General features: G+C 45.2%; 1 protein-coding gene across 2 annotated transcripts in view; it reads right to left on the bottom strand.

The window, feature by feature from the left end:
- Positions 1-1,261: 1,261 nt before the first annotated feature.
- Positions 1,262-11,479, bottom strand: part of FER1L6 (fer-1 like family member 6) — a 114,092-nt gene continuing 103,874 nt past the window's right edge. For both annotated transcript variants that reach the window (XM_081204298.1, XM_081204297.1), the window contains exons 37-41: positions 11,379-11,477; positions 9,802-10,043; positions 8,466-8,629; positions 6,539-6,639; positions 1,262-2,426 (exon numbers count right to left, since the gene is read on the bottom strand). In XM_081204298.1, coding sequence (XP_081060424.1) covers positions 2,240-2,426; positions 6,539-6,639; positions 8,466-8,629; positions 9,802-10,043; positions 11,379-11,477 — 793 coding nt within the window. In that variant the 3' untranslated portion in view covers positions 1,262-2,239. The remainder of the gene's footprint in view (positions 2,427-6,538; positions 6,640-8,465; positions 8,630-9,801; positions 10,044-11,378; positions 11,478-11,479) is intronic.

Genomic DNA, 11,479 nt, shown 5'->3' with positions numbered 1-11,479 from the left:
CTCCTGTATGCGTACACAAATACTGTCGTACCTTGGAAGTTGAATGGAATCCATTCTGGAAGTCCGTTTGACTTCCAAAATGTTCAGAAACCAAAGTGCGGCTTCTGATTGGCTGGAGGAAGCTCCTGCGGCCAGTCAGAAGCCGCGGAAGCCCCATCGGACGTTCAGCTTCCAAAAATAGTTCGCAAACCGGAACAGTCACTTCCAGGTTTGCGGCGTTCAGGAGCCAAAACATTTGAGAACTAAGCTGTTCAAAAACCAAGGTACGACTGTATTCACATAGTGAGCTGCTGCTGCCAGCTATAAAAGGAAAGAATCATAATTATATAGACTTTTCTCATGGGCAAGAGTAAAACATCCCTCTTTGCACCTGAGTTAGCTGTGCCAGATTGAGACATTTATATCCTACCTGTAAAGGTAAAGGGTCATTAGGTCCGGTCATGGACGACTCTGGGGTTGCGGTGCTCATCTCACTTTATTGGCCGAGGGAGCCGGCGTACAGCTTCCAGGCCATGTGGCCAGCATGAATAAGCCGTTTCTGGCGAACCAGAGCAGCGCACAGAAACGCCGTTTACCTTCCTGCCAGAGCGGTACCTATTTATCTACTTGCACTTTGATGTGCTTTCGAACTGCTAGGTTGACAGGAGCAGGGACTGAGCAACGGGAGCTTACCCCGTCGCGGAGATTCGAACCACCGACCTTCTCATCAGCAAGTCCTAGGCTCTGTGGTTTAACCCACAGCGCCACCCGCGTCCCTTTTTCTAACTTGCCAGTAAGAACCAGCTAAATAACTTTGCTTATGGAAGTCATTCTGCCTCGTCCTGTCATGCAACTGCACTCTGCCCATTTGCTTTACCACTTAACTGCCGCTACCTTTGCTGCGATCTTTTGCACCAAAGGCCCACGCGTTGTGCAAAAGTTTTTGCAGTGCATCTGCAGTGGATGTTCCCTGCAAGCACTTCTGAATTTTCTTCTCTCCCCATTAATTCTCCATCTGTCTTCCAGCTCCCAATAAAAACTAGCTCTGTCTGCGCTTTCATTTCCCTTCATTTGTCACTGGTGAGCATGTGTTATTTTGGGTTCCTCCAGGCACAATATAGTTATTTCTCCTGAAATGATTTGAGCCGTCACTTTTTAAGGTCTGCTGGCTTCTTTTGGTTTTTGTAAAAAAAAAAAATCATGTTGGAAATAAAACACAGCAGTAGTGGCAGCAACATTTGGGGGGCAGGGAGGCACACTGAGAGACAACACAAATACAGTGTAATTGCAAATAATCTTTTATACATTGAATGCTATTTCATATTTAATGTACACGGTAGTTAATTATTTATACCAAAGCACCCATGATGCAAAACACACTACGAGTGCAATACAAGAGTTATGTGCATGTCGTTGAGCAAGTAGATGTGCATGAATTTGCAGAAATGGAACCCTGTTTTGGATTCCCCCCATTAATATTACAACACGTGCAGATTTTTGCATAGATAGTACAAGCGATCCAGATTTTTATAGCCCTCTTCTTGGCAACATGCAGACTGCATTCTCTGGATTGCAAGGAATAGCTACAAGCTTGAGAAAGTTATTGGTGCTTAAGTCCACCTGAAATCACAACAACATAAGCAACCATGCAAATATGTAACACTCAGCAACTCAGATACAGATTTTGACATCAGAGTCACAAACATCCTGAATTTTTATGAACTTCTGAATCCTCTGGAATAAGCCAGAAAAGTGCCATCTATGTATTTGTAGCAACAAGGTATCTGACTGAAGCTTGACATGGGCTGCCAATGTCACCATCAACCTGCCAGAGCTTAGCTCAGGTGTAGCGCAAAGGACCCCTGGTCTGGAACACAGCAGACCTATCAGATTTGCAAATATTTCATTGGCTTCCAGCAAAATAAACCAGTTGTCCTGGACTGTATCCAAACTGGAACAGGAAATTTGGACATTTCTAATATTTACACTGAATTTTCAACCCAGAATTTCACTTCCAAATGTTACTGTCAGTGGCATAGTTCTGCACAACTGAGAAGGAAATGTCATGTTTAAGATCGGAAGAAACAAGAACCGAAGAGAAACCAAAATTGACAGATCTGCCCACCCTTATTAGGAGTACACTTGAATATTCAGCAATACAGGGTGATGTGTTATTCTGAGCATCGTTAAAATAAGCTGAGTTTATGTATTGATTATTATTTTTTACATGGTCATGTCATAATGGAGAGAGAAAGCTCTTCTAAGAACTCCCTACAACAATCCTACGGCTGATGGCGCCAGGCAGAGTGTAGATGAAAAGTACTAAGAATACAACCAGGATAAGTAGGAATAGCGCGATGATGATGTATTTCTTGTAATTTCTCCAGATGAGATAGAAAAAGCACTTGAAAGGATTCACAAACCAGGAGAAGGACGTGTCTGGCCGGCTAAATCAGAAAAGGGGAGGGGAAAAAAGAGAGAACATATTAATTTTGTCAGATTCATATTTATCCAAAGTAATTGCATTATCATTTTAATCTTGGGAAGGCATTGGAACTGAGACTGGGCAAAAACTTCATCACTATGAGAACTGGAGCAAGATACAGATTCCCCATTTCCTGTACGTTTTTGTAAAAAACCAAAACAGGCTGTTATAATGCATCTCTCTCTACTAGATGCTTTTCAGAGTCGCACAAGTTTGAGCAGTCAATTAAGATAGGAAGGAAAATAAGGCTGAATGGAACAGTCAGCCTTATTTTGCACAGCGGGAGAATGGCAACAACAAATCCTTTATTCTCCGTATTATTAAGAGAAAAACAACTTCCAGACTTTTAGAAGACATCTGAAGGCAGCCCTGTTTAGGGAAGCTTCTAATGTTTAATAGGTTATTGTATTTTAATATTCTGTTGGAAGCCGCCTAGAGTGGCTGGGGAAACCCAGCCAGATGGGTGGGGTATAAATAATAAATTATTATTATCATCCTCATCATCATCATGGTTAAGTTGTGGGTGAACATATCGACACAGCGATTCTTCAAACAGCTCTTGTTTATTCACAGGCCAGAACAGAACAGAACAGCACTGAAGGGTTCAGCCAGCCTGCTTATATAGAGCTCCACTACAACGCAACTGTAACCACTTTCTGTAACTATCCAATCACTGAACGTCACTTTCAATCCCCTATTTGCATATGTGGACCTGAGTGAAAATTATCTACAGTATCCCCCTGCTGGCCCAGGATGAGAACTTCAGTATATAACAATCATTATCTGCAGCAAAGGCTCAGGGAACATTCCAAACCCCTACCTGGAAATATGCTGGGATTGAACCTGGGACCTTGTACATGCAATGCCTGCCAAGCGACCATGTCTGTCGTGACATCTCCCCTCATCTCTCATGGTAGCTGCAACAAGTGGACCATGGGACCCTGGCCACATGGAGTCAATTCCCATGCCAGGACCCCCCAAAAACCTATTCGAGCTGGCTGTGCAACACAGTGCAACTTCAGGTTCCTCTGGGATTGGTGCAGAAGCCATGCCACAACTGCAGGCAAGAGTGAATTGGAAAGTGCTGCTCACTGGTGCCCTGGGGGCTCCATGGGGGCCCAAGCACGCACAAAAATTTTGTTATGGGTGCTCAGTACCCACACTGGAGGCCCTCTGACACAACTTCCAGTGCTTCGCGATGCACCAGAAGTCATGTCCAAGGCCTCGGGGGTAGTGTTTGAAGCCTCACAAGGTCTTGGAGATGGTGTCCAAGGCTTCCAATGTAACTTCTGGTGTCTCGTGAAGCACCAAAGTCACGTCTGAAACTTCACAGGGCCTCAGAGGTGGCATCTGAGGCCTTGTGGGGTGTCGGACACAACATCTGGGTTCCCAGGCGCCACTGCAGGGCACATGACGTCATGGCCTAGGACCCTTGTACCTACGGGACCGCCTCTCCTGGTATGTCCCACGGAGGACCTTATGGTCTTCAAACAAAAACATCTTGAAGATCCCGGGCCACAGAGATGTTAGGCTGGCTTCAACCAGAGCCAGGGCTTTTTCGGCCGTGGCCCCGATCTGGTGGAACGTTCTGTCTGGTGGAGACTAGGGCCCTGTGGGACTTGACATCTTTCCGCAGGGCCTGCAAGACAGAGCTGTTCCACCAGGCCTTTGGCCAAGGCACAGTCTGACCCCCTCCTTCGGTAATCCTCATAGAACTCTAGCCCAATGGTTGCCATTAATTTGATTCAGAATTTATTTTAGAATGAACTGATTTTAGAATGTATTTCAATTAATTGATTGTGATTTTATGTAAACTGTGTTACTTTTACTGTTGTTAGCCGCTCTGAGCCTGGCTTCGGCTGGGGAGGGCAGGATATAAATAAAATTTTATTATTATTATTTTTTATTATGGCGTCCAGGTGCAATGTCACATCATGATGTCATGGTGCACACTGCTGGGCACCCATAAACTGGGACAGCTACTTAGATGCTTCTGGGTAGCCCCACCTCAGTTACAGATGGCAGGAAGGCTATTGCCTGTCCCTGTTTCTTCCCTGCACCTGGTATGCAGAAGCATATAGCAGGCTCTATTAGCAAAATCAAGCATGAGAAACCTGGTGCCTTCTCTATATGGTAGGATTCCAGTTTCCATCAGCCCCAGCCCGCATGGCCAAAGGTCAAGGATTATGGGAGCTGTTATGTACTGAAGTTCTCACCCTGGGCCAGCAGGGGGATACTGTAGATAGTTATGCAAATAAGGGATCAAAAGTGACGTTCAATGATTGGATAGTTTTAGAAAGTTGTTACAGTAACGTTGTACTGGAGTTCTATATAAGCAGGTTGACTGAACCCTTCAGTTCAGTTCTGTCCTGGCCTCTGAATAAACAAGAGCTGTTTGAAGAATCGCTGTGTCGTCTGATATGTCCACCCACAACTTAACAGGAGCTGTAGTCCAACAACATCTGGCGTGCCCCAAATTCCCCCACCCCTGACCAAAATGCACACTCCAGTAACTTTCCATACTGCTGTGCTTATTTTTGTTCTCAGAATCTGGCTGGGGTTGTGGGTAGAGGAGCTATAAAACAGCTGGGAATAGGGATACCTGCAGGGCAGAATCAGTGAATATGGGCCAAGCCATCCCACAAACACCTGCCAAATCTTCCTTGCTTATGCCTCTCTATACCGAACTTTAGGTTCGGCCCATTTGCCTTGTAGCATGTAATTTCTTCCTAAATCAGCAGGGTGGGGAGTCAGCTACGCAGCACCCTTGGAGGGCCTCAGCTATTCCAATCTCCCTTCCAGGCTTTTGCGGAGGCCACAATAAGAGCGCAAAAATTAAAATACTATGTCATGGCGATTAATGGCATCGTCCACCCCTTTAAGCTGGTCCAGCATCGTGCATCTTATAATTAAATAACAGAGAACGCCACTGTGTCGAGGTCATGAAGCACAACCTCCGCTTTCCGCATAGCCTCGGGGTGGGGAAACAGTCATCAACAGAGACGTTCGAGAACCGAGGTTCCACTGTAATCACCTTTTAATTATTGGTTTCTATTCCTTACCTGTTTTAAGCCTTATGTGTTCAGTTTATCCTTACGCTGGTCTATGACCGAAATAAAGTTTGATACTGATACAGACCTCTCTGCATACTCTCTTCTGTGGTTATATGTAGGGACATAGGAAATTGCCTTACGCCGACTCAGACTATTAGCCCATCTAGCGCAATACTGTCTACACTGACTGGCAAGAGCTCTTTTCTCAGAAAGGAATCTCTCCCAGGGATACTGGGATATTGGAGAATGCACCAGATGCCGTCTGCATGCAAAATGGATGTTCTGCTACTGAGCCACAGTCCTCGCTCATCATGGAGTGAGTCAACTATCAGCAGAAGGGACAGGGCAGATGGGAATGAACCCTTGTTCCAAACCGTCAACAATATGAACAAAATGGCAACTAAGATGATCAAGGGACTGGAGCAACGCCCACCACAAGGAATGGATTGGGGCCTTTAATATCAGATTAGTAAAGGGGGGGGTGGACAAGAGAGGAAGCGCCCAGACTTATTCATGGTGCAAAGAAAGTGGAGATAGAGAGAGATGTTTCTCCCTTCTCACAATAGCTAGAACTCAGGGCCACCCATGAAGCTGAATGTTGGAAGGTTCAGGGCAGGCAAAAGGAGGTTTCTCTTCACGCAGCGCGTTCCGAAACTATGGAACTCACTGCCACAAGATATAGTGAAGGCTACCAAGCTGGACAATTTTGAAGGAGATTGGACAAATTAGTGGAGGATGAAGCTGTCAGTGTCTACTAGGCGTGATGGCTTTGTACGACCTTGGAGGCAGTGTCATGAGTGGGAGAGTTCTGTTGCCCTCATGCCCAACTTGTGGGCTTCTCAGAAACAAAAGGTTGGCCAGTGTGAGAACAGAATCCTGGGCTTTGCTCCAGAAGGCTCTTCCTACATTCTTAATAATAATAATAATAATTCATATTTCCAGACAGTTCATTTTGAGCATCCAGCTCAGAGATTGCTCACAGATCTCCAAACACATGCATACACATGGCAACCTCACTTACTTGGGTTTTTCCAAAGGTTCCGGCTCCTTCCGTGCTTTGCCTACGGGATTCTTCTCGGCTTCCTCTGCCGTGACTAAATGGAACTCGGCTTCTACTTTGCCCTAGATTGAGAAAGAGAGCCTGTTTTGATTCACGGTACGTAAATAACAATGAGTTCTTCGTTCACTAGCATTTGAGAGCTCTTCTTTAGAAAATGGGTGCTATGAAGTCATAAGTTGAGAGGGTTAAAATAATCATTAACCACAACAACCACCAATAATTACTTACAAATGACTAGCAATTAATTCTTAAACAATTAAGCATTAAATTAATTTTTGGTTGGAAGTCTGACCATGAGGCCGTTCCCTGTGTTCCTGTGTTCCTTCACTTATAATGTTTATCCTTACATTAATTTTGCATTTTGTTAATGATGAGAATGGGCTTAAGGGAAAACCAAATTATTTCCCCGAAATTTGGAAAAGAGCTCAGCTTATTCCAAGCCCAATTCAGAACTTCTTGCACACTGGATTGTGACAGAGTGAACACAGTATGATCCAATTTCTCCCCCAACCTCTCCACTGGGCCTCCTTCTGATTTGCTTCCTCTTTTCAAACCCCAACCCCATTTATCTTTGTTGCTGTTCCCATGGCAGGGGGGTCAAGATAGAGGGAGATATCTCTCCTTCCTCCCCTCTCTAATGCCTGTCATGCTGCTATCGTAGCAGGCAAAACACAAAGAGCACTGGGAAATGCAATTTTCCCATGGCTACTGGTGGCAGTTGTGCTGGGGAAATAACATCTCCTAGTGCTCCTTGCGGCTCCCTCCTTCCATTAAAATCTGAGCCAGAAAGGAATGTTTGGGCTTCTAATGCTTGCCTTGAATATGAAGAGAGTATTACAAGCCTGTCAAATTTGTGTTTCTAAGCCAGGAGTTAAAATTCTGGAGTATATCTCAAATACGAGTTGTCCCTCAAAGTGCTGACATTATCTTGTTGCAACTATATTAAAAGTACACGGTCAATGATTATAACTACAGAGAAAAAGCTGGATTTTCTGTGACGCAGATGCACAGAGTCCGCATGTTCACGATGATCTTACAACCTGCACTTGCAATTTAATTAAGATAAGATGTCTCCGACACACACATCCTCTGAAATAATGATGAGGAAGTTAAATGCAATGAGACTGTACAAAAACTGTGGTAGGTGGGGTGGTTTGGGGGAAGCGATTGGGGAATTGCATGTTTTAAGTATTAGAAAGATTCCTCAGGGAATAAAGACATCCTTCCCCCCAATTGTCAACCTGAAAAGATCCTTCTGGAGTAATTATGGCTGTTTCATCTGCCATAAATCCTCCCCTGTAAACTGCACTTACTCAGTGCTACACAGATGTGAAACAGTATGAAACAAATCACTGGAATCTGAGTAACACAGGAAGTTAGACTCTAAGAACACAAGAAGAATCTGCTGGCCAATGGGCCATCCAGTCCGCCATCTTGCTTTCACAGTGGCCAGCTAGATGCATCTGGAACCTGATCACCAGGTTCTGTTTTGCTTAGAATGGTTTCACTTGCTTTTATAAGTTCTTAACCTGAAGCACTATTTCTGGAGTGTGTAACCTGAAGCGTATGTAACCTGAAGCGTATGTAACCCGAGGTCCAACTGTATATGATTATATTTCTATAACCTGCCCTGGGACCTTATGCCGAAGGGGAGCTAAGAAATCTTATAAACAATCAAGTAAACAAACAAATCACAAACCAGAAGGAAATCAGAAGAATATGGGGATAAAAGCCAGAATTTGGAATTATGACAGGTCAAATTACTATGCTGCTGATCCGTGCGATATTTGAGTCTTCACGTCCTTCATATTTTTAAGAAGCATCTGCCAGTGATATCTGTGTGACCTGTCTAAAGGCTTTTTTATATAGGTAATATTGGATTACTTACTGTGAGCTCCCCAGCTTTGACAAATGGCCACCAGCCTCTGACCCTCTTCTGCTGAAATATGGAAATCTTGTTCTCCTCACTTGTTGCCATGACCATGTTTAGGTCGCAGCTCTTGGCGGTTTTGGCAGCTCGAGGAAAGCCATTCAGGTTCATTTCAAGGGAGCCTGGGGGAGGGTGAGAGTGGTCAAATTCTACGTTATTCCAAGACCAACTGGACTTTCCAAGAACAGCTTCCAAATCTGATAAATTCATGCCCCCACATGCTTAGGAAGTGAACAACCTGGCAATAAATCCCTGTAATTGTAGCTGTGGTGATTAGAGGAGGATGCAGGAAATGGAAAATAAACTCCTTATGTGTCTGTATGTATGGCATGGAAACTTCCATTAAAGCTAATACAAGAGCCTAACAGTTAATGATTAAGTGAGGCTGTATCTGGGACACAGGAAGATGCCTTATACAGAGTCAGTCCATTCACTGTCCATTCTACAATGACTGGCAGCAGTTATCCAGGGTTTCAGACAGGAAAGATTCTCAGCTCTACCTGGAGATACTTGCAGGCAAGGTAGGTGCTCTCCTAGCTAAGCTACAGTCCCTCCCCAGTGCTGTAGATGGGATACTGTGGGATGTAATCCACTGGGAGCAGTCAAATACAACATTCCTTGTTTTCCTAGAGTGGACATGCAATAGGATGTTCGAAACTTCCTGTTCCTCCTAGGCTGGAACATCATTCCTTGCATGTGACTAGTGGGTGGGCGTGACCTTTCCAGACCTGGTAAAAGGACAAGGCATGTTGCCACTCTCTCTCTTTTCCATCTTCATTTCGTCTTGTGAACTGCTGGACTGCTAGCCTGCAGTCACTAGGTAAATCCTATGAGGTAAACCTGTTTGTATATGTTTGAAACTTTAAGCCTAAAGCCTGCCTTCAGGGATCATACTGTGCTCTGCCTGATCGTGAGTAAACTTTCTTTTTGTTAGTTATAAATAAGACTGTGGTGTCTTTATTCTTTTAGGAGGGATTCAAGGGGTCTTACCAGGAAAATATCAGAACACATTTCAATCTGGACAAACCAAATTGAATTGCTTATTGTCTTAAGAAACTCACACGAGTTTGCAACTAGTTTTCTGCTGTGTAAAGGAACTTGCTAGCGAAAATTAGGAAGGATATTAATAAACAATATATCCTCTCTTGCCACCCTGAACATTCCCACAGATATGATGTCCCACTTGCGTATCCCACCACCGCCCACAAAATCCCACCCAAGCAGAGCCCATAATCTGTTCAAAATTCCCACTGCTGTTCAAAATCCAGATCACACCGCTCCGTTCAGGGCTTACCAAGGAAGTCGTCAGAGGAAAGCCTTTCAAAATCCCACACCTGGAGCACCAGTTCTGCAGGGATTTTGCGTTCCGTCTTCTCCAAGGAAAATATGTTCTCTCTCTTGCTGACCACCACTTGCTTCTCGGCCGGGAGATAATGGAACGGGAACACAAAGCGCCAGTTGAAGTTCCCTTCTCCGGTCAAAGAGTTGTAATGCACATCCGTCTCCTGCCTATCATCTTCCAGGCCTTTCACCCACCTGTTGCAGGTAACATGGAGTGCACGAAAGAAGAATCAAGTGGAGCCAGAAGGAACTAGTCCGACCCTTTGTATCAAGACATCACATCTCATGCATAAAGCATCCTGTCCACTTTGTTTCTCTTAACTTTTCCAAGACTATTTCACCATTTAGCTAGGCATCCTGTTGAACTGTGCTTGCAATTCTTGTGATCTTTCAAACATTTGTCCCCAACAGTTCACACTTACATGGTTGCGCACCATCCCAATCTAAAAGAGGTATGAGATACCAGGGCTATCTACTGGATCCGGCCACAGGCCCATCGTAGCCCAGCGTCTGCTGGGCCAGCTAGATACCTATGGGAAGCTCACAAGCAGGACTCAAGCAAAAAGAGAACTCTCTCCTCCTGCAGTTTCCAGAAAGTGGAATTCAGGTGTATAATACCTCTGACCTCTGTTGGGAAAGATTGAGGGCACAAGGAGAAGGGGACAACAGAGGACGAGGTGGTGGGACAGTGTTCTTGAAGCTACCAGCATGAGTTTGACCAAACTGCGGGAGGCAGTGGAAGACAGGAGTGCCTGGCGTGCTCTGGTCCATGGGGTCACGAAGAGTCAGACATGACTAAACGACTAAACAACAAGAACAACAATACCTTTGACATTGAAGGAAGAACATAGACATCAGGGTTAGAAGCCACTGATAGCCTTGTTTCCCATATATTTGTCAAATCCTCTTTTCAAAGACGTCCTGGTTGGCAGGGCTGTCTTAAGCAGGGCACCGGGGTGCAAAGATCAGCCCAATGCCCCCCCCCGGTTGCCCAGTCCCAGGTGCGCAGGAGGGTGTAGCTGGCTAGCTGGCTCAGTGTCTCGCTGGCTCGGTCACCCCCGAACTCGTGGCACAGAGCTGCCCGCAAAAGACTCTGCCATGGCGCTCTGACCCACAGACGGGCTCTTCCCCGGACTCAACTCTCGGACCCTGAACTCTCGGCCCGGTGCCCCTGAGAGCCCGACGCCCGGGTGCCCCGCACCCCTAGTGCCTATGGGTAAGGCAGCCCTGCTAGTTGGTTACCTATTATTGTGAGTTTTGAGTTTTCCTTATGGAAATGTAGGACTTCATTTTCTATGCATGCCAGTCCTGTGCCTGCTTAATTCTAGTCAGGGGTTGAATTCTCAATGAGCCATTGCAGCAAAATGCCAAGGCCACAGAGCTGTCACATCCACGCGTGTGCACAGAACCTGCTAATACAGCTGTGACTCATGTTAATTTATTTTTTGATGGATGGCTCGGGTCATAAATTAATTCACCCTGTCAATGGATAAATGAGGAGATCCGCAGGCCGTGCCTGAGCAAACTTACCCTTTTACGTAGATGTCGCTTGATTTTTGTCCAGTGAAGATATTCTCATCCTCTAAAATGACATCTTCTGTATTCCAGATTATCACTCTCAGTTCATAACT

This window comes from Podarcis bocagei (assembly GCF_964188305.1).
Source record: "Podarcis bocagei genome assembly, chromosome: 8".
Classification (NCBI taxonomy): domain Eukaryota; kingdom Metazoa; phylum Chordata; class Lepidosauria; order Squamata; family Lacertidae; genus Podarcis; species Podarcis bocagei.
The sequence above is the reverse complement of the archived record's forward strand: the minus strand, read 5'-3'. Positions and strand labels throughout refer to the sequence as shown.